Genomic DNA, 23982 nt, shown 5'->3' with positions numbered 1-23982 from the left:
ACTTATTTTTGGCAGTTTTGTGAGTTATGCCTATCTGCATTACCCACTACCCAGTATAGTAAGAAACACCTGGGATCAAGGCTTTAAGCAGTATTAGTCATTTTATTTTTTTCATGAAAAAGAGAAAATTGGTGTGCCAAGGCCTCTAGCCACTGCGATTGAACTCCAGATGTTTGTGCCAGCTTGTGCACACGTGTGCCTTGTGCATATGTGCAACTTTGTACATGTATCACTTGTGCATCTGGCTTACATGGGATCTGGGGAGTTGAACATGGGTCCTTAGGCTTCACAGGCAAGCACCTTGAAAACTGCTAAGCCATCTTCCCAGCCCATTATTTTATTTTATTTTGCTTTTCTTTTTCTTTCTTTCTTTTTTTTTTGTTGTTTTGTTTTGTTTTGTTTTTGTTTTTCAAGGTAGGGTCTCACTCTGGCCCAGGCAATCCTCCTACCTCTGCCTCCCAAGTGCCGGGATTAAAGGCACTGGCCCATTTTATCAATTTTTTTTTAAGGCTGGTCTGTAAGCTTCTGAGAAATTTACTACCTCCCATCCCACCATCCAGGTGCTGGGGCTACAAAAGCCTGTCATGTGTCTGAGCTTCTGAACTTAGGTACTCGGTCTTGTGCAACAAGTGCTTGGCCATCTCCCCAGGCTCCTGCCCTCCCACCCCCCGAGGACCAGTGCAGTCTCCCCCAAAGACCGTACAGCTTCTGCAGGAAGTACAACACTGCTATGGGAAGTACAGCTTCAGATTTGCAGCCTGCAAAAGGCCAGGCAATGGAAATAGCTTCCAGAGGAAGGAAACAGGAACACACACACATGAAGATATATGTGAGGTATTTGCCAAAGCTCCTGATATATAGCAAGTGATGTCACGGTGATGTGGAGCCCCATAAGAATGTTTGCTGCAGCCTGCATTTCAATCTAAACTCATAACTGAAGAGTCACAATGAACTGCAATATATTTCTGGCTAAACTTTATAGCCCATTAATTTCACTGGTGATTTCACGTCTTTACAAGCACAAGATCTATTTAAAAAAAAAAAAAAACTCCTATTTGACAAAAATGCAATACCAGGCATGCATTTAATAAAACCTCTGGACTCACATCCATTTAGCTGAATGGTTCACATATTATTTATCTTTTTTCCTTTTAAGAAAGCACATTCTGCTACAAAATGTACCCACAAGATTCAATTGCCAGAGTAGAGCCAGCTTAGGATATCTGCAAACCTCAATTGGGCTTTCCATTTAAATTTCATGTCTTTTTCTCTCCAAGTAACCTAGATGGCAAAGGCATTAAATGACAATTAATAGAGAATGGAATAACCCACTTCCGAGTGTGCTCCTGCATCTGGGTCATTCTTCCCAGTCTTAAAGGGATGAGATAACATGGGCAGCGTGTGAAGCTGCCCAAGATGGGATAGCATCTTGGAAACTGGCATTCACTGAATGCTCATGCAGGATCCAGAAATATCTTGTGGTCAGGATGAAAGGTCTAAATTTAATACCAAAAACAGAAAACTGGCTCAGCTTCCCTGGATTCTGCATAGGAAAGTTCTTGTTTGGAAGTTCTGAGGGGAGATAGGGCTGCAGACATTGTGTTTGTGGCATCCTTCAGATTTCTGTGGGTCCTGGGGTCTCTGCTGTCAACTCAAGGACTTCCTTGGCTCAGACGCCAGGACAGTTCACTTAGTGGAGGAGGAAGAAGCAGGTTCTCATCCATGCAGGTGGTTTACACAATCAGCAGAGGTGCATTTCTTCCTCTTTTATCTATCTATCTATCTATCTATCTATCTATCTATCTATCTATATATATATATTTTTTTTTTTTTGGCACAGCTTTCAAGATGTCACAGCCTTCCAGGACCCACTATATGGGATACCTGTTGTTCTTGTTGGCCCAACATCTCTTCCTCTGCTAACAAATTTGGCTCTCCCTTCTGAGAAGCCACCTCACCCACTCTACTACTGAAGCACCAGAGTCGCAGAAGTCGATTCAAGAATGCTTTGAGAGCTGGGGAGATGGCTCAGTGTGTAAAGTGCTTCCTGCTGTTTGGTGCCAGGCATGGTAGCACAGACCTGTGTACTCACACAGTAGACACAGGACTGCAAGTTCAAGGTCAGCATGGGCCACATGGTGATTACCAGGCCAGCCTGGGCTATATATTATGACTCTGTCTTAAAAAAAAAAAAAAAGTGGTCTGGCCAGGCATGGTGGCTCATGTCTTTAATCCCAGCACTTGGGAGGCAGAGGTAGGTGGATTGCTGTGAATTCGAGACCACCCTGAAACTACATAGTGAATTCCAGGTCAGCCTGGGCCAAAGTGAAAGCCTGACTTGAAAAAATAAACAAATAAAAACAAGTGGTTTGAGCATGGCATAGCAGTGCACACCTTTAATGCCAGTTACTTAGGGTGCTGAGGCAGGAGGATGAAAAGTTCAAGGCCAACTTGGGCCTTAGCAACTTAGCAAGACTCTCTCAAAATAAAATATGACCAAAATAATTTAAAAAAAAATTTAAAGGTCTGACACACTTTGTACCAATAAGAGTCTGCCTCAGGAGTTTGCTGAAACTACTGGAGTAAACCTTTTCCTTCCACAGTTGTCACTAGTAGCAAATCACAGGAAAACAGGGAGGAGCCAGAGAGCCAGAGAAGGAAGAATGTCAAGATGGAATTAATGTGGCTGGGCAGATAGATGGCTTAGAAATGAAAGACACTTACTTGCAAAAGCTTACCGACCCAAGTTCAATTCTCCAAACATCCATGTAAGCCAGATGCAAAAAGTAGCCCAGAACAAGAAGGCCTGACATGTGCACACATGTGTTCTGTGCAAGCAAATAAATAAATTTAATTTTTAAGAGATGACATTTCTGGGCATTGTGGTACATGCATTTAATCCTAGCATTCAGGACGCTGAGGTACACGGATCACTGTGAGTTTGAAGCCAGCCTGAGACTTCACATGGTGAATTCCAGGTGAGCCTGGGCTATAGCAAGAATTTACCTAGAAAAAAAAAAAAAGATGACATTACTGAATTCCTAGATCAAGCCATATCTGATGGTAATAATATCATTAAACTTCACAATTATACAAAAGAATAATCCCTCATCTCATTTATCTTATAGCAAATAAATTTTGGAAAATACTCCTTATCAGGAGTGATTTTCCCCCTCTAAAGAACTGGATGAGAGGTTCAAAATTGTGGATGGTCCTGCAGTATCCACACTGTTAAATAAGTTGGTTGGAAGGGACAACTCACCTGAATGAACTTGCAGAATATTTATCTACAAGAAGACAAAACTATATACATCAGTGTTCATAGCGGCACTGTTTCTAATAGCCAAAAAGTAGACACAACCCAAATGTCCACCAACAAACATATGGATTAAACAAATGTGGTCTATCCTCACAATGGAACATTATTTGGCCATAAGGAGGAATGGACTCCAATGCATGCTGTACCATAGATAAGCCGTAAAAACACTGCACCGAGTAAAAGCAGTCAGGATACAAGTTTAATGATCCCATTTGTATGAGACATTCAGATGAGGCAAATCCACTAACAGAAAGTAAATTAGTGGTTAGAATGAGGGGTGACATTGAAAACTAGGAGGTGATGGCAAAACAATACAGAGTTTCTTTTTAGGGTAATAAAAATGCTCTGGAGCCGGGTGTGGAAGCACACACCTTTAATCCCAGCACTTGGGAGGCAGAGGTAGGAGGATTGCTATGAGTTCAAGGCCAGTCTGAGACTACATGATGAACTTCAGGTCAGCCTGGACTAGAGTGAAACCCTACCTCAAGGTTTGATCCTCAGCACAAGAAGGAAGAGGAAAAGAAAGCTTTCGGAACTGCTGTCACATATATTAGAGATACCCTCCATCTATTAAAATCTCAAATACAGGGGCTGGAGAGATTGCTTAGCGGTTAAGGCGTTTGCCTGCAAAGCCAAAGGATCCCAGTGTGACTCTCTAGGACCCATGTAAGCCAGATGCACAAGGGGGCACATGCATCTGGAGTTTGCAGTGGCTGGTGGCCCTGGCGTGCCCATTCTCTCTCTCTCTCTCAAATAAATAAATAAAAAATATATTTTTGAAATCTCAAATACAGTGCAGCCAAAAGACATCACAGAGGGTGTCCATGAAAGACTTGACCTACCATCTCGGGGAAACGCACTTTACCCCAAGTGGCTTGACTTGAGATAGAATTGGTGATGCCTCCATTGTGAAATCCTTGCTAAGAATTTCTCCTTAGGCTCTTCAATGAATCCATCACACTGCATTGCGTTATCTTAAAGGAATCATAGGGTGGATATGTCTGAGCACCACAGGAAGGGACCCAGTCTGTCAGTCTCTCTCTGCCTCATTGCCAGCTGATATCACTAGTATAGTGGTTGCTAGCGTAATAGAGATAGTTTCAAAATACTTTTCAACTAAGGCAGCTAGTGCAATTTGGACTCTGTTCCAGCCACTTCCAAACCTCATCAGTGATCTAGGACAAAGATCTTCTATAAAAGACAACTTGATTTTTTTCTGCATGTATACAAAGATATCCCCTCAGAGGACAAAGCCCCACCACCAGCAGGTAGGGTCTCAATGTAACCCAGACTGACATGGTATTCACTCAGTAGTCCTAGGCTGGCCTAACTCACAGCAGTGCTCCTAACTGTGCCTGGAATCAAAGGCGTATGCCACCACAGCCAGTCCAAAAGGGGCTTTAAACCAGTTTTTTTTTTTTTTTTAAGACTCGCAGCAGATTAAAAAAATAAAAAGCCTTAAAAAATGAACTCCCAGGCAGAGGTAGGAGGACCGCCATGAGTTTAAGGCTACCCTAAGACTACATAGTGAATTCCAGGTCAGCCTGAACTTGAGACCCTACTTCAAAAAAACAAAAATAAATAAATAAATAAATAAAATAAATAATTCACTGGGTGTGGCCTTTAATCCGAGCACTAGGGAGGCAGAGGTAGGTGGATCACTGTGAGTTTAAGGCCACCCTGAGACTACAGAGTGAATTCCAGGTCAGCCTGAGCTAGAGAGAAACTATACTTCAAAAAAAGAAAAAGAAAAAGGATAATTCATGTTAGTAGACCTGATCTATTGAAAAAAATACTAAAAGATATCATTGGAATGAAATGAAAGAACACAAAGCAGGAATTCAAATCCATACAAAGAAACAGAACACTGGCAAAAGCAACTGCATGGGAGAATGTGACAGTGTCAGTCTTCTCCTAGCATGATTTAATAACTGGTTATTTGATGGGCTTATAGTGTATAAATACATAATTTGTATAACAGCAATTGTGTATAGGAAGAAGTAGTTATACTGAAGTTATATATATATTATATTCATATGCTATTAAAATTAAAATGTTGTCTAAACAACAACAACAAAAAAATGAACTCCCAGTACAAAGTGGTCCAGTAACGTGACACAGAAGCCGTCTAGATGATGCGTGTCTTTTAATCCTGCCACTCTGTAATGGTTCCTATGTTCAGCCTGATTTGGAGATGCATATGGCGAAAACCTAAATGTGAAGCCAAGCCGTGCTTCAAAGAAGTCATCGCTCAAGTTGGTCAAGTGAATTAATGAAATGCCATGTGTACGTAGCATAAACTAGCCACGGTGAGTACTGTGTAAACCGCTAACTGCAGGGAGGTGACTGCCGACGCCCGGGGGACAGCCCCACAGGCCACCGGCGGCCGCGACCACCCCGAGCCACCCGCCCAGGCGTTTCCGGCAGCTTCCTCACCGCGGGGGAGGGGGGAGGCAGTGCGCGTGCCCGGACCCGCCGGAAGTGACGCACCACAGCCCAGCAACCGTTGCTAAGGAGCGGTCTCTAGGAGCCCGCCGGCGCCGAGTGCCTCCCTGGGGTGGGGGCGGGGAAGTGGTTTCGTGAGGAGAATTTGAGGTAACCTCGCCAACTCGCGGTCGGAAACTCCCCCGAACCCCGAAGCAGGAGGGAACTGGCGCCCGATGGGCCGCGCTGCGGCGCCCGGCGAGAGGAAGGGTCGTAGCGGTCGTGCCCTACCCCACCGTCCCCGTCGGCGGCCGGGCCTCGGCGGCCCCGCTCCGGGCCTGCGCCGGTCTGGGGTCGTTCTGGGTCCCCTCGGCTCGGGACCTTATTCCTGGAAGTCCGGGGAGGCTGCGGGTCCGCGTCCCGCCAAGCTGAGACCGGGCCAGTCGCGTCCCGTCCCGACTTTTGCCAGATGAGACGCCCGTCCGCGTTCTGATTCCTGCCCGGCCCCGCGGGGGTGGTGCGGCTGCGGCCGCCGGGCACCGACCGCTCCCCGGGCCGGCGCGGGCTCCTCGAGCGCCAGGCCCCGGGCCAGCCCCGCGTGCCTCCTCGCGCCTGCGGATGCTCGCTTGGGTTTTGTGTTTTTGAAAGAGGAGAAACAAAAGACCTAGTGGTATTTTCTGGATCATTGGAAGTTAAGTACATGTCTAGTGGATGTGAAGGTTATGAGGTGGACGCTTATTTAAAAAAACAAAACAAAACTTTTTTTTTTTTTAAACCTGTGACAGCCGGAAACTTGCACCTGGGAGCCCCGCCCCTCCCGGAAGACCTGTAGACAGTTGAGTTTATGGTGGTTGGAGAAGGGAGAGAGATTTTCTTCAGTGGTGTAGCCTTGGTAAGTTTGACCATGCTCCTGTAAATAACCCCTCACCCGTGCTCCTGTAAGCACCCTGATCAAACTCAGTGAGCCACGCCCTCAAAAAAACAAAAAAAAACCCTCTGACTTCAGAAAACTGTGTATTAGTATTGTCAGGTGAGAAAAGCATTCAATTTATCTAAGGGGAGAAGGCATCACAAGCTAGTGCCCATTTAATTAGTTTTCATCAGTAAGAACTAGAAATTAGTACAGCAAGGGTATTTGTTTTTAGGCTTTATTTAGTTTGAACCCAAATCCACACTTTTTTTTTTTAAACAATTCCAAATTATCTGGCCCACAAACCCCAGTATGTCTCAGAATTTAGTTTCAAGCCACAACTTAAAAAAAAAAAAAAAGTGTGGCCTGGGGACATGGATCAGCGATTAAAGGCACTTGCTTGCAAAGCCTGAATGCCTCCAATACCCACATAAAGCCAGATGCACAAAATGGTGCATGCATCTGGCGTTTGCAGGCAAAAAGTTTTAGAGTGGCCTATCATCTGTCTAATCGCTCCTTCCAGATAATGGCACATACCTTTAATCCCAGCACTAAGGAGGCAGAGGTAGGGTCACCATGAGTTCCAGCTCAGCCTGGTCTTGCGTGAGACCCTACCTTGAAAAACCAAACAAGAAAAGGTAAAAGTCACTATATCCAGAAAGAACTTTCCAGCTGCCTACACAACATCAGACTTAGAGGCACCAATCAGGCTGTCGAGCCTTTGAGGAAAATTTGATAATAGAGTTTTACTGTGTACATTAATTTTCATAAAATGACCATGGTGCTTCAGGCACATTGACGCATACCTGTCATCCCACCATTTGAACGGCTGAAGGAGGGAGATCTTGAATTCAAGGCCAACTTGGGCTACATAGATTCCTGTCTCAAGACAAAAGCGTTCAGAGTCATGATAAAGACAGAAGGAGGGCAGTAAGCCTTCCTTGGCTCACATCTATTATGTACTAAGCTTTCTGTTTCATGGAAAGGCTAGATGTTAGCAGATTCAGACATGGTTCTGGCTCAGCCACTGCAAACCCATTTGCTTATCGTAAAGAGTGTCAGCTGTTCAAGAAAGTATAGGTTTATTGGTCCATTCATTTTGCAAACAGTTACTGAACAAATTGTATATGTCAAGCCTGGAGTGAGGAAACACAGATGAAGAAGCACAGTTCAGCACTTAGCCAAGTTGGAGTAAAGGGCACGTGAACAGACACAAGCCTGGGTCTCAGTCCTGACTACACTGTTTGGCTGGATTATCTTGGGCAAATTATACTTAATCTCTCCAATCTTACTTTCCCAAGCTACAAAATGAGAATGGTAATCATACTCTTCACACTGGGCTACTATCAGAATCAAAACAGGTAATACATTACTGTACATAACATAGTAAACAGATAAATCTTGGCTCTGGTTATTACTCTTTAACTGGTAGTTAAACTTTATCTTTTTTGGGGGAGGTGGGGTTCAAGGCAGGGTCTCACTGTAGCCCAGGTTGGCCTTGAACTCAAAACAGTTCTCCTACTTCTGCCTCCCAAGTGCTGGAATTAAAGAGATGCACTACTACCTGGGCGTGGTGGCGCACGCCTTTAATCCCAGCACTCGGGAGGCAGAGGTAGGAGGATTGCCATGAGTTCAAGGCCACCCTGAGATGACAGAGTTAATTCCAGGTCAGCCTGGACCAGAGTGAGACCCTACCTCGAAAAACCAAAAAAAAAAAAAAAAAGAGATGCACTACTAAACTCTGTATCTTTTTAAAATCTAGTTTCAATTTTGAGATTGTATGAAATAATGTATAAAACATCCCTAAGCCTCATGCTCTTCATCTGTTAGGTTGAAGCTTAGTAATCCTGAAATACCTTCAAAGCTCAACAATAGTAAAAAGGCTGTGGTTGGTCTTGCATGGTTTCCTATGTCTTGGTACCTCTGTTCAGATAAACTAGAACTACAGTGCATTTACAGAACAAACTATCTCCATCCAGTGTGTGTTGGGTGGGGGAAGGGGACTTACACTTTGAAGATTTTTAAGAACTTACATAAAGGTTTATATAAAGGTTGGAAACCTCATATTTGGTTATGCTATCCTCTTTTGACTTTGTTTGTTTACTTGGTATGGGCACACCAGGGCCTCCAGCCATTGTAGAGGAACTCCACACACAGGCACCACCTTGTGCATCTGGCTTACATGGGTCCTGGGGTATTGAACCTGCATCCTTTGGCTTTGCAAGCAAGTGCCTTAACCAGTAACCATCTCTCCAGCCCTTGTTTGTTTTGAGGCAAGGTCTTACTAGCACAGACTGACCTGTAGTCACATCTCATCTTTTGACTTACAGAAAACAATTTCAATTACTCAATCAGTTTTGTTATTATGAATAAATTGTAAAATCCTTACGTTTTGATGTTTTCTAAGTATACTTTATATTCACCTGATTAAAAACTTCTTTCAGGGCTAGAGAGATGGCTTGGTGGTTAAGGCACTTGCCTGTGAAGCCAAAGGACCCAGGTTCAATTCCCTAGGACCCATGTAAGCCAGATGCACAAGGGGGCACACACATCTGGAGTTTGTTTGCAGTGGCTGGAGGCCCTGGCACACCCATTCTCTCCCCCTCCCTCCCTCCATATCTCTATGTATCTTTCTCAAATAAATAAATAAAAATATTTTTTTAAAATTTATTTCAGGGGCTGGAGAGATGGCTTGGCAGTTAAGGCACTTGCCTGTGAAGCCTAAGGACCTAGATTTTATTCCTTTGTACCCACATAAGCCAGATGCACAAAGTGGCGCATGCATCTGTAGTTAGTTTGCAGTGGCTACAGGCCCTGCCATGCCCATTCTCTCTCTCCCTTCCTTTATTTCTTTCTCTCTCTCTCTCAGGCCTACAAAGCCTAAGGACCCATGGGGGTTGATTTCCCTGGTATCTACATAAGCCAGATGCAAAGAAACTCCAGACACTTGCACCACCCTGTGCATGTGGCTTTACAAGGGTACTGAGGAACTAAACCTGGGTTCTTTGGCTTTGCAAACAGATACCTTAACTGCTAAACTATCTTTCCAGCCCCAAATAGTCAATACTTAAAAGTTACAAACTTTCTTACCACCAGTCTCATTTCCTTTAGACTTTAGGCTTTTATTTTGTTTTGTTCTTCCACCCTAAAACCTATAAACATTTTCATTTGGCCTCATGCAATAAGTCAATCCTTTAGACACAGTGCATGTTCAAAAATGGAATTGGAGCTGGGTGTGGTGGCACACGCCTTTAATCCCAGCACTTGGGAGGCAGAGATAGGAGGATCGCTGTGAGTTTGAGACCACCCTGAGACTACATAGAGAATTCCAGGTCAGCCTGAGCTAAAGTGAGACCCTACCTCAAAAAAACAAAACAAAAAAAAAATGGCCATATTTTATCATCAAGAAATCTACAGTTTTGAAGAGAAAAAAGTTACTATGTATATAAAGAACTAGAATAAGAAAAAAGTAGCCCTAGGAGGTCAGTACAGATAAAGTGTGGCCAACAGGTTGCTGCTCTGCTGCAGAGGGCTGCTTCATAAAGAACTTGTACGATGGTTGAGATTTGCACAGCTCTGGAGGTAAGGAAAGGGAGAGCAGCTATCCTAGACAGAGAAAACAGCATTAATTGAAGGTACCCACGTGGGGAAACTACATAAGCGGTAACTGCACTGAAAGGGTGAAAGGTTACAATTTGGAGGGAAATTGAGAAAATTTGAGTTGAACTAGATTATAAAATGGTTTTGTTCCATATGCATTGAGAAGTCTTCAAATGATTTGAGATGGAGAGAGGAGACCAGAAAGCTGGAGGCTTTTTCTTCTTTGAGGGCAAAAGGAAATGAAGGCCTGAATTACTTGGGGTGGCAGAGGCTCTGTGCCAATAATAGAAATGGGTGGAGAATGGAATAGAAAAACACTGGAGAACATGCCCAGGCGGAGATGTGCAGGCAGCTTCCTCTGGCTGGGCCCAAGCACAAATGTGAGCTCAGGGTTACCAGATCTGGTTTTCAAGAGGAACAAAAATCTTGATTTTAATTAAAAATCTAATGTTTTAAATGTGGTTTGATAATTTAAAACAAATTAACATGTCTGCAACCACATGTTTAAGCCCAGGATACATAAAAGCTGCAACTGTTTAGGAGAGGTATTAATGTAAATAGAAATTACTCTTCATTTGTCCGGTTCAGGTCATTGCTGTCACAGTTGATGCATATACAAAATCATGTGATAGTAAATAACAATATATAATAATAAAATCAACATCCATCTTTGCAGTATCTTGTATATCGTGCAGAGTTACACTTTTCATGCCTATGCCTATGAACTTAATTCTGATTGGTTCTCTCAACACTTTCCCCCCGTTGTTTTATTGTTTAGCTTTAAGCTATTAGACTTAATTATGAGTGATCAAATCAAATTCATCGTGGATTGTCTTAATAAGGACCCTTTTAAGAAGAACTATAATTTAATCACATTTGATTCCCTGGAACCAATGCAACTACTACAAATTCTCAATGATGTTCTGGCTGAGATTGACCCAAAGGTATGTTTGTTTTCTCTACTTTTTTTTTTTTAGACTTTATTAGATTAAGAGGAGGAAAGATGAGAGAGTATGAAGGCGCGAGGAGGGTAAAAACCAAGTTATCTCTGTCTTTGTAATGAAAAGTGTGGCAGGACAACCAGTCTCTGCCTCTCCATAGCTATGAGTCGGGGGCAAATAGCCCTCTCTGGGCTTTATTGGCCATGATTGTAAAGTCATAGTAAGTGATCTTTAAGGTTCCTCTACTAAGCCTAGATTATCTATTTGTACCTTATTTGAGGCATTATTTCTCTACTTCCAGACACAAATAGATTTAATCCTGGAATAAAATACTTTTATAAAGGGTTTCATTGTTTTACAGGTTAGTTCATGCCTTTCATGCACTGTTCTTTTTCTCTATGGTCTTTTTTAAAAACTTGTCATTCTAAGTATGATTCCTGATCTGACTTGTGAGCTCGCTCACTTGGAATCTGGGGCCCCCTGTACTTAATCTGTTTTATGAAGAGACCATTATACCTGTTTTGCTCTAGCAAAATAGTTTTTTCAATGAGTTTAAATATTACTCTCTGGTATATCTACAACAATGACATATTTCTCAATTTCTTTATTAGCAAGTTGTTGATATCAGAGAGGAGATGCCAGAACAGACAGCCAAACGAATGTTGAGCCTTCTCGGTATCCTTAAATACAAACCTCCAGGAAATGCTACGGACATGTAAGAATCTGCTCATATATTTAAAAAATGCTTTAATTCCCAGAGCTTCATACACTACTGTTGGTTTTTCCAGGCAACACCTTGCCTCCCTATCTCATTTGATGGCCTTAGGACATCAGAGAATTTCAAAATAGTGTTAATTCTTTGTTTGTTATTTTGGTTTTTTAAAAAATATTTATTTGGGCTGGAGAGATGGCTTAGCAGTTAAGGTACTTGCCTGCAAAACTTAGGGACCCAGGTTCTATTCCCCAGTACACATGTAAGCTCAAGGTGGTGCATGCATGTGGACTTGTTTGCAGTGGCTAGAGGCCCTGGCATACCCTTTTTTCTATGAGAGAGAGAGAGAAAGGGAGAGAAAGAGGCATATAGAGAAAGAGAGAAAATGGATGTGCCAGGACCTCTAGCCAGTGCAAATGAACCCCACACACATGTGCCATTTTGTGCATCTAGCTCACTAGGGAATCGAACCTGGATCCTTAGACTTTGCAGGCAAGTACCTTAACCACTAAGCAATCTCTAGCCCTGTTTTTGTTTTTTAGTATGTTTTTGAAGCAGGGTCTCACCATAGCCCAGGCTGACTTAGAACTCATTACGATCCTCCTACCTAAGCCCTCCCCCCCAGTGCTAGGATTAAAGATGCGTGCCACAACACTTGACTACTTGACTCTTCTAATATTACTTTATCATGAAGAAGTCTTTATAAAAATTTTTTGATTTATTTGCAAGGAGAGAGAGTGTGTGTGTAAGTATGGGTATGCCAGGATCTCTTGCCACTACAAACTATAGATACATATGTCACCAAGCATCTGGCTTTATGTGAGTACTAGGGAGTCAAACCCAGGTCTTCATTCTTTACAAGCAAGCTCCTTTAGTCACTGAACCACCTCCCAGCCATACCATGGAGAAATCTTAAATGGGACAGGTCTTTCCTCTATAACCACAATGTCAAGAAAATATCATTTTATACTTTATCTGTCATTCCAGATAAAAACAACTTAAACATTGCCAGCTAATGAAGTATTAAAGTTAACACTACTAAAAATTTCTACATAACTTCTTGGATACTCCAATAATATTCTGAGGACCTAATTTTCTATTAATGTGATTGACCTTAGTCTTAAGTCTTTTAAAAATATTTATAGAAAATAATCAGGAAGCCGGGCGTGGTGGCGCACGCCTTTAATCCCAGCACTCGGGAGGCAGAGGTAGGAGGATCACCATGAGTTCAAGGCCACCCTGAGATGACAGAGTTAATTCCAGGTCAGCCTGGACCAGAGTGAGACTCTACCTCGAAAAACCAAAAAAAAAAAAAAAAAGAAAATAATCAGGACATTATAAATCAAATGTTGAATAAAGTATATTTCTTTTCTAGCTGTACTTATAATATTTGTGTATATATGTGTTTTTCTTTTTTAGGAGTACGTTTCGCCAGGGTTTGGTGATTGGAAGTAAGCCTGTAATTTACCCAGTGCTCCACTGGCTTCTTCAGAGGAGTAATGAACTGAAGAAAAGGGCATACCTTGCTCGTTTTTTAATAAAGCTTGAGGTACCAAGTGAGTTTCTTCAGGATGAAACTGTGGCTGATACCAATAAACAGGTACACAATACATAAATGAAACTATCTAATAGGTTTCAGGATACCGATAGTGCACATATCTGTGTACATATTAATCATCCTTTACTATTTCTATAGTTCTAAGTGGCACCAGAAAAGGAAAAAATTGTATCAGCTAATGGCCAGCATTAATCATGTCTTAAAATGATAAACTTTTTTTTTTTTTTTTGGTTTTTCAAGATAGAGTTTCACTGTAGTCTAGGCTGACCTGGAATTCACTCTGTAGTCTCAGGGTGGCCTCGAACTCACGGCGGTCCTCCTACCTCTCCCTCCTGAGTGCTGGGATTAAAGGCATGCACCACTACGCCCGGCTTAAAATAATAACTTTGGCACACAAATACCGTGATAATAATAGGATTGTAAGAATAGGGAATGAAAACTCTGGATTTAAGACATTAAAATGTGTTTTTACTGGCACACACCTTTAATCCCAACACTTGGGAGGCTAAGGTAGGATTGCCATGAGTTCAAGGCCACCCTGAGACTACAGAGTGAATTCCAGGTCAGCCTGGGCTAGAGCAAGACCCTACCTTGAAAGAAGAAAAACATATTTTTACTAAGTGCTTATGGGTAGATAACAGGCTTGAACCTACAGAGCGCTTTACTGATTAGTAAGGTGATTATATACGATTTGTCATCCAAATTAGAGAGACAGGCTATCATAATATTTATACCAGGATAAGTAGTAGAAATAGATACTGTTCAGGGCCATTTGGAACATGGAAGCCCCTACAATGGACCCTGAGCCTTGGAAGATGTGATAGAGCTATTTCAGTACTGTACACTCCTTTGTCATTTCTTCCCAGCACCATGATGCTTTCTGACTCATCCCAAGGTCACTGCCATCTGAAAAGAGACGGTTCTCTACCCAAAGTGAGAGTAGCATTAATATATGGGTATGAACATTAAGAGAAGAAGTGCTTACTGGGCAGTTTGATGAGCATAGTATATACATTTAGCCAGACAGTAGCAGATGTTGCATCCCTAGGACTCATGACTACCCCTGTTTTAAGTTTTCGTATTAGGGATGTATTCCTTCCCATGGAGTGGACCTCTAGTCCAATTAGAAGGCAGTTGTATTCCACCATGACAGACGTGCCACTATTGCACCCACTGGCTCATTTTGCCTGGCTGGCAAAATATAAGGCTTGCAGTGTCCACTGTTGAGTATCTTCACTGGTGATTTCTCTCTCTCCCATTGAACTGCATGCAGAATGGCTTCTTCCAGCTTTCTGTCTACTGATCTACATGGAAGAGGTTTTCAGCTCAGTTCCAACAGGATTTCTCAGTGCACTTGCAGCCCAAGTATGTGGAGTCTTCAGTAATAGGGTCTTATCATCTGTTCCTGGTGGGAAACCAAGGGCCTTGGCAGTGGCCTGTAATGTTTTGGGGGCATCAGGGACCTCCCTGGCCAATACCTCACTGGAAGGTATCCCATCCCTGGCACTGAAAATTTTCTAGCAACAATCTATGGCTTCTGAGTGTTCCATTGTCCAAAAAAGTAGGATTCCATATGATTTATTTATATCCTCTTAGATTTTGATTAGCCCTACCTCCATCTTTCCTTTACTCAATTTCTTCCCCTGGCCTCACTTAGGCCTTTTCACCCCCATTAATCTGTTCTTCTACTTACATATATATAATACCATCCTATTAAGTACCCTCTTCCATTTCTTTCTATTCCCTTTATATCTCCTTTCTAGCTTACTGGCCTCTGCTACTGAGATTTCTTCCTATTCACACAGAAGTCCAATCATTTATAGCTAGGATCCACACATGAGAGAGATTGTGAGATGTTTGGCTTTCTGGGCCTGGGTTACCTCACTAAGTATAATTCTTCCCAGATCCATCCATTTTCCTGCAAATTTCATCACTTCATTTTTCTTTACCACTGAGTAGAACTCCGTTGTATAAATGTGCTATATCTTCATTAACACTCATCAGTTAAGGGGCATCTAGGCTGGTCCCATTTTCCAGCTATTGTGAATAGAGTAGCAATAAACATGGTTGAGCAAGTATCTCTAAGGTAATGAGATGAGTCCTTAGGATATATGCCTAGGAGTGCTATAGTTGGGTCATATAGTAGAACTATTTTTAGCTGTTTTAGGAACCTCCACACTGATTTCCACAATGGCAGGACCAGATTGCATTCCCACCAACATTTACAAGGGGGGTCTTCTTTTTCTGAATCCTCAGCAGCATTTATGGCCATTTGTTTTCATGATGGTAGCCAATCTGACAGGAGTGAGATGGCATCTCAACATAATTTTAATCTGCATTTCCCTGATGACTAGGGATGTAGAACATTTTTTTAGATGCTTATATGCCATGTGTTTTTCTTCTTTGAGAACTCTCTATTTAGTTCCATAGCCTATTTTTTAATTGGCTTGTTTGATTTCTTATTATTTAATTTTTTTGGTTTTTTTTTACGTAGATATTAATCCTCTATCAGATGTATAGCTGGCAAAGACTTTTTCCCATTTTGTGTGTTGCCTCTTTGCTTTATTCACAGTGTCCTTTGATGTACAAAATCTTTGTAATTTCATGAGGTCCCAGTGGTTAATCTGTGCTTTTATTTCCTGAGCAATTAGGCTTATATTCAGAAAGTCTTTGCCAAGACCACTATGTTTAAGGGGTTCCCCCACTTTTTCCCCTAGCAGTCTTAGAGTTTCAGATCTGATACTAAGATCTTTATAATCCATTTGGACTTAATTCCTGTGCATGGAGAGAGAGAAGGATCTATTTTCATCCTTCTACAGATACATATCCAGTTTGCCCAGCACCATTTGCTGAAGAGGCTATCTTTTCCCCAGTAAGTGTTTTTGGAATTTTTATCGAATATGAGGTGGCTAAAGCTACTGGACTTACATCTGGGTCCTCTATTGGGTTCCATCGATCTACATGTCTGCTTTTGTGCTAGTACCATGCTGTTTTTGTTACTATGGCTCTGTAGTATAGGTTAAAATCAGGTATGGTGATAACACCAGCCTTATTTTTGTTGCTCAGTATTGTTTTAGATATTCTAGATTTTTTTGTGTGTGTGTGCTTCCAAATGAATTTTTGGATTGTTTTTCTATTTCCCTGAAGAATACCACTGGAATTTTGATGGCGATTGCATTAAAATGTGTAGATTGCTTTTGGTAAGATTGCCATTTTCACAATATTTATTCTTCCAATCCAGGAACAAGGGATGTCTTTCCATTTCTAGTGTTTTCTGCAATTTCCCACTTGAATGTTTTAAAGTTTTCATTGTAGAGATCCTTCACTTCCTTAGGTTTATTCTAAGGTAATTTTTTTTATGTGATTGTGAATGGGAGTGATTCTCTGATTTCATTCTCTGTGTGTTGTTAGCATATAGGAAGGCTACTGATTTTTATGTACTTATTTTGTATCCTGCTACATGGGTGTAGGTGTTTATCAGCTCTAACAGTTTGCTGGTAGAGTCTTTAGGGTCCTTTATGTATAGAATCATGTCATCTGCAAATAATGATAACTTGATCTCTTCCTTTCCAATTTGTATCCCTTTTATGTGCATCTCTTGCCTTATTGCTATGGCTAAGACTTCCAGTACTATATTAAATAAAAGTAGGGACATTGGACACCCTTGTCTTGTTCCTGATTTTAGTGGAAAAGCTTCCAGTTTTCCCCATTTAGTAATATGTTGGCTGTATGCTTGTCATAAATAGCATTTATTATATTGAGATATGTTCCTTCTATTCCCAGTCGCTGTAGGACATTCATCATGAAAGGATGTTGGATTTTGTCAAATGCTTTCTCTGCAACTAATGAGATGATAATGTGATTTTTGCCCCTCAGTCCATTTATATAATTTATTACATTTATCACTTTTCATATGTTGAACCATCCCTGCCTCCCTGGAATAAAGCCTGCTTGGTTGGGGTGAATGATCTTTCTGATATATTCTTGTATTCTGTTTGCCAATGTATGTTCATGAGGGAGGTTAGTCTGTAATCTTTTTTTTGTTCTATCTTTGCCTTGGTTTTGGTATCAGGGTAATGCTGACTTTGTAAGAGTTTGGTAGGATTCCTTCTTTTTCTATTTTATGGAAAAATTTAAGTAGCATTGGTGTTAGTTCTTCCCTGAAGGTATGGTAAAATTCACCAGTAAATCCATCTGGGCCTGGACTTTTTTTTAATTGGGAGATTTTTGATAACTGCTTGGATCAACGTACTTGTTATAGGTCTATTCAAGTGGTTAATCTCATCTTTATTTAATTTAGGTAGGTCATATAAATCAAGGAAATCATCCATTTCTTTTAGATTTTCAAACTTAGTGGAGTATATGTTCTTATAGTATGTCTCTATGATTTTTATAATTTCTCTGATATCTGTTGTGATGGTGCCTTTTTCATCTCTAATTTTATTAATTTGTGTCTCTCTCTCTTTTGGTCAGATTTGCTAAGGATTTATCAATCTTGTGTAATCTTTCAAAGAACCAACTCTGTTTCATTGATTTTTTTTTTTGGATTTTTTTTTTGTTCCTATTTTTTTAACTAATCTTTATTATTTCTTCCTGTATAGTGATTTTTGGTTTACTTTGTTCTTCTTTTTCCAGCAGTTTAAGGTGAAGCATTAGTTGGTTTGCTTGAGACCTTTCTAATTTCTTTTTTCTTTCTTTCTTTTTCTTTTTCTTTTCTTTTTTTTTTTTTTTTTTTTGTTTCTTCAAGGTAGGGTCTCACCCTAGCCCAGGCTGACCTAGAATTCACTCTGTATTATCAGGGTGCTCTCAAACTCACAGTGATCCTCCTACCTCTGCCTCCCGAGTGCTGGGATTAAAGGCGTGCACCACCACGCCCAGATTCTAATTTGTTAATATAGGTACTCAAAGCTATAAATTTCTCTCTTAGGACTGCCTTCATTGTGTTCCAAAGGTTTTGGTATGTTGTGTTCTCATTATCATTTGAATCTGTGAATTTTTTGATTTCCCTCTTGTTGTCTTCATTGACCCATTCACCATTTAGTAGTGTATTGTTTAGTTTCCATGGTTTTTGTGTATGCTCTATAGCTTTTCTTGCTATTGATTTATAGTTTGATTCCATTGTGGTCAGATAGAATGCAAGGAATTGTTTAAATTTTCCTTGAAATTCCCATTCATACTTTCTATTAGTTTGTCCTTCTCTTTGTTGGACTGTATTAGATCTGCCACCTGGTCTTCTAGTTTAGATATTTTGCCTTCTCCTTCATCCATTCTACTGGTGAGATTTTCTTCAGAGTTTTTTTTTTTTTTTTTTTAATTTCATTAACTGTGTTCTTCATTGCTAGTAATTCTGACTGGTTTTTCTTTATTATTTGTATTTCCTTATTTATGTCTTGTAGTGACCTCTTTATTTCATTAAATTGGTTTCCTGTGTCTTCTTTGATTCCTTTAATTTCCTCTTTGACTTGTTTGAGCATATTTATAATCATTCTTTTGAAATGTTTCTCAGGCATTTCCTCTAACTCATTCTCACTGGAGGTCATTTCTGATGCATTAATACTTTTTGGTGGATTTATATTGTCTTGATTTTTGGTGTTTCTTGTGTTACAATGTATATATTTTTGCATCTTGGATTAATCTAGTGCTTGGATTTTCTAATTAGCTGCAGTATTTTTAGATGTATCAATCAATCTGATGTTATTTATCTTCAGGGTAGGAGCTTAAGGTGCAAGGTGTGGCTCTTACTACTCTCAGAGTATCTACAGAAGTGACCCTAAGTGTTGGGTTTGCCTGCTATGAGAGTATTTAAGTAGGCTGAGTGGAACAAAATACAGGAGGATTCTAAAATTTAACTAAACAACGTACACATTCAATGAAAAATAGCATAGATTATTTATGTAAAAGTAGATATTATGACAACCAGATCCTCTAACAACGTCACAGTCCCTTAGGATGTGTGTTGCCCCACACCCTTAATCCTGTCAACTAGGAGGCTAAGATTTTTTGTCTGTTGAGGGTTCCAAGTCAGCTTGTGTCCAAGTGACACCCTTCTTAAATGAACAACAGAAGAGGTGCTATAAATCAGGAAGCAACAAATGACAAGTGTAAAATACAGCTTATTTAAGAATGGCAAATCCAGCCGGGTATGGTGGTACACACCTTTAATCCCAGCACTTGGGAGGCAGAGGTAGGATTGCCATGAGTTCAAGGCCAGCCTGACAATACAGAGTGAATTCCAGGTCAGCCTGTGCTAGAGCAAGACTCTACCTCAAAAAACAAAAGAAAAAAAATGGCAAATCTGACCATCCATCAGATTTAACATATAACTTATCCTGATACGGAAGGTGCAATTAGCACTTCCAATTCAAACGTATATACCAGGCATATTTGGCGGGTACTGATTTGGTGTATTCCCAGTTACCTTTTGGGATGATTTTGGTCTGAGTTCGCTCCTTCTTGGGTTCCTCTTTGCTGCGCTATGGGTTCAGGTAGGCTGGCTGGGTTGCCTGGTTGCTGGTGCTGGAGGCTGTGGATTGTGGATGATGTTTTCCCACTGGTCCTCGCGATCGTCTTCCTCAGGAGCTACTCCTCTATTCTTCCCTGCCCTGCCCCCTTCACATTCCTTGAGTTTGTGAGGAGCTCTGGTGTGAGTGGAGAATCCCCTCACCTAGCTTTTCCTGTGGCTCAGGCCGAGCCTTGCAGCTGTGGGCTTGCAGACCTGGTGCCTCCTCTGCTAGAGCCACTTCTGCCTATGTGGGCTCTGGATGCTCTGGATCTCTCCTACTTCTCTGCTGCAGTTGGTAATTTCTTATATACCTAACTTTTTAGTAGAAGAGTGTATTTTTCTGGGTGTTTTGTTTTGTTTTGTTTTGTTTTGTTTTCTCCCTGAAACTGCTTTGGCATGGTTCCTATGCTGCCATATAAACTGGAAGCTTTTTTTTTTTTTTTGAGGCAGGGTCTCATTCTAGCCCAGATTGACCTGAAACTTACTCTATGGCTCAGTTTGGCCTTGAACTCATACAAATTCTCCTACCACAGCCTCCCGAACACTAGGATTAAAGGCACATGGCTAGTATTTATAATGTTTATGCAAATAAGTTTGTTAAATGTCATAGCAAGTCTGGAGAGATGGCTCAGTGGTTAAGGTACTTGCCTGCAAAACCTAAGTACGTGGGTTCAGTTCCCCAATACCCACATAAAGACAGATGCACAAGGTGGTATGTGTCTGGAGTTTGTTTGCTGTTGCTAGAGGCCCTGGTGCACCCATTCTCTCTCTGTTTCTCTATCTGCCCCTATCTTTCTCAAATAAATTAACAAAAATATATATATTTTAAAATGTTGGGCTGGGCTAGAGAGATGATTTAGCAGTTAAGGCACATGCTTGCAAAGTCTAATGATCTAGGTTTGATTCTCCAGATCCCACTAAGCCAGATGCACAAGGTGGTACATGCATCTGGAGTATGTTTGCAGTGGCGGGAGGCTCTGGTGCACTCATTCATTCTCTCTGTCTGTCTCCAATAAATCAGTAAATAAATCTTAAAAAAAAATGTTGGGCTGGAGATGATTTAGCAGTCAAGGCACTTGCCTGCAAAGCCAAAGAACCCAGGTTCCATTCCTCAGCACCCACATAAGCCAATTGTACAGTGGCACATGCAGCTAGAATTTGTTTGTAGTGGTTAAAGGTTCTAACACTCCCATTCTCTGTCTCTCTCCATCTCTCTCTCTCAAATAAATAAATAAAATATTTTTTTAAATGTCATAGCTGCAATGTGAGAAGCTGATTAGAGAGACCATCTAGTTTCTGTTCTTGAATATTTTTACATAATGTAAGAAATAAAGAAGTATAAGTGTGAAAATATTTTCTCCTCTCTGTAGTCTCCCATTCGTAAATTTGATAAATCCTAATTTCCAATTTGTAATTTCTCTGGAGGAAGTTTATTAATAACTTATAGTAAATATTCTCAGCTAATGAAAGGATAATGGTAACAAAGACAGGTTTTGAAGCATGTCTGAAATATATATATATTTAAATATATAGCCAGTCATTTAACAAAATCACTAATAAAAATTGCATGTTGGATCTTTCTGAATAGTATTAGAGTAATTCATAGATTTGTAGGATAATGATCAAAAATTTCAGCCTGGAGAGATGGCTTAGCGGTCAAGGCACTTGCCTACAAAACCAAAGGACCCAGATTCAATTCCCTAGAACCCATGTAAGCCAGATACACAAGGGGATGCATGTGTCTGAAATTTATTTGCAGCAGCTGGAGGCCCTGGCATGCCCATCCTGTTTCTCAGTCTCTCTCTCTCTCCCTGCCTATTTCAAATAAATGAAAAATATTTTAAAAATACTAATTTCCTTAGCCAGGTGTAGTGATGCACACCTTTAATCCCAGCACTCAGGAGGCAGAGGTAGGAGGACCGCCATGAGTTCGAGGCCACCCCGAGACTCCATAGTGAATTCCAGGTCAGCCTGGGCTATAGTGAAACTCTACCTCAAAAAACCAAAAAAAAAAAAAAATTATTTCCTGATATTTTTCTAAATACTTTAGTGTGTGTGTGATGTATTTGAACATAGGGCATTGTGCATGCTAGGCACATGTTCTACCCCTGAGCTATACCTTTAAACAATTTGAGTAATAATTGGGATTTTTCAATTCATTTGACTGCTGTTTATTGAATGTTTATGTAGATTACACACTGTGACAGGTTCTGGGGATACAAAGGTGTACACAGTGAATATGATTCTTGCTCTCCTGGATCTCATTGTCTACTGTAGGGAGACAGACAAGTAACTAGATAGTTATGGTATCTACTCTGATAGACGCAGGGCCACATCAGGCTTCTCTGGGAAGAGAGATGTTGATGCTGAGACCTATGGGATGAACCAAAGTTATCCAGGTTAAGAGCAAGGAAGTTGTAAAGTGTTCTCAGAGAGAATAGGATAGGTAGACTGGAGGTGGGAATATGAAATAAACTAGAGACTGGAAGGTCAACATAACTAGAGAATGGATTTTGAGATAGGAAAGTAACCAGAAACAGAGCTAGAGAAATATTTATTGACAAGACTATACAAATCTATTTTTTATATGCTATATAAATATTTAAGAATGTGAGAGTTTTTGTTTGTTTTTGTTTTTTGAGGTAGGGTTTCACTCTAGCCTAGGCAGACGTGGAGTTCACTATGTAGTCTCAGGGTGGCCTCAAACTCACAGCAATCCTTCTACCTCTGCCTCCAGAGTGCTGGGATTAAGGGCGTGCGCCACCACACCGGGCTGAGAATTTTAATTTTGCTTCAATAAGTAGCCTAGGCTGACCTTGGACTTGATCCTTTTGCTTCAGCCTTCCAGGGGCTAGGATTATAGTCATGGACTACCACATCTGGCTCCTAAAGAGTGTTCTAGGGCTGGGGATCTGGCTCAGTGGTTAATAAGATGAGGGCCTCTCAGGCTGGCAACTACCAAATTCTACTCCCCAGAACCCACATAAAAAGCTGGACATGAGGATTGGAGAGATGGCTTAGCGGTTAAGTGCTTGCCTGTGAAGCCTAAGGACCCCGGTTCGAGGCTCGATTCCCCAGGACCCACGTTAGCCAGATGCACAAGAGGGCGCACACATCTGGAGTTCATTTGCAGTGGCTAGAAGCCCTGGCGTGCCCATTCTCTCTCTCTCTCTACCTATCTATCTCTCTCTCTCTCTCTCTCTCTCTCTGTCACTTTCAATAAATAAAAATGAACAACAACAAAAATAAATAAATAAAAAATAAAAGCTGGACATGACTATGCACATCCCTAATCCCACTCCATAGGGGGAAGGGTTTAAGACTGGAAAAACTTTGGGGCTGGTTTGTGGATAGCAACTCTTGAGAGTTGAGGGAGAGATCCCACTCACACATATGATCAATAAGAGGACATCTGTTCTCTTCTGGCTTCCACATGTATGCACATGGGGCATGTGCATCTATCCACACACATGTGCATATATCACACATGATACCCCACACACAAACACAAAGAATGTGTTTTTCCCTTTTTAGCCCTCCCCCACTAAGTTTTTTTTAAAAAATATAATTTAAAAATATTTTATTTTTATTTATTTATGAGACAGAATGAGCACACCAGGATTTCTACCACTGCAAATGAATTCTAGATGCATATGCCAACATATGCATCTGGCTTACATGGGCTCTGGGGAATGGAACCTAGGTCCTTAGGCTTTGCAGGCAAGAGCCTTAACTGCTAATCTATCTCTCCAGCCCCAAGATTGTGTGTTGTGGTTTGATTTATGTGTCCCCCATAAACTTCAGTGTTCTGAATGCTAGGTTCCCAGCTGATGGAGATTTGGGAACTAATGCCTCCTGGAGGCAGTGTATTGTTGGGGGCAGGCTTATGGATGTTATAGCCAGTTTTCCCTGCCAGTGTTTGGCACACTCTGCTGTTCCTGTTGTCCACTTGATGTTAGCCAGGAAGTGATGTCCACCCTCTGCTCATGTTCTCATTTTCCCTGCCATCCTAGAGT

The 23982-nt window shown here is 41.1% G+C and overlaps 1 protein-coding gene across 3 annotated transcripts in view; it reads left to right on the top strand.

Annotated features, from left to right (window-relative positions):
• Nucleotides 1–5808: 5808 nt before the first annotated feature.
• Ift81 (intraflagellar transport 81) overlaps nt 5809–23982 on the top strand; it is a 144812-nt gene continuing 126638 nt past the window's right edge. For 2 of the 3 annotated variants that reach the window (XM_045133106.1, XM_045133103.1), the window contains exons 1-5: nt 5809–5914; nt 6529–6635; nt 11032–11197; nt 11806–11909; nt 13326–13506. In XM_045133106.1, coding sequence (XP_044989041.1) covers nt 11054–11197; nt 11806–11909; nt 13326–13506 — 429 coding nt within the window. In that variant the 5' untranslated portion in view covers nt 5809–5914; nt 6529–6635; nt 11032–11053. Of the gene's footprint in view, nt 5915–6404; nt 6636–11031; nt 11198–11805; nt 11910–13325; nt 13507–23982 lie in introns of those variants that run through there. The other variant, XM_045133104.1, reaches the window with a different exon arrangement.

This window comes from Jaculus jaculus, chromosome 13, assembly GCF_020740685.1.
Source record: "Jaculus jaculus isolate mJacJac1 chromosome 13, mJacJac1.mat.Y.cur, whole genome shotgun sequence".
Lineage (NCBI taxonomy): Eukaryota > Metazoa > Chordata > Mammalia > Rodentia > Dipodidae > Jaculus > Jaculus jaculus.
The sequence above is the reverse complement of the archived record's forward strand: the minus strand, read 5'-3'. Positions and strand labels throughout refer to the sequence as shown.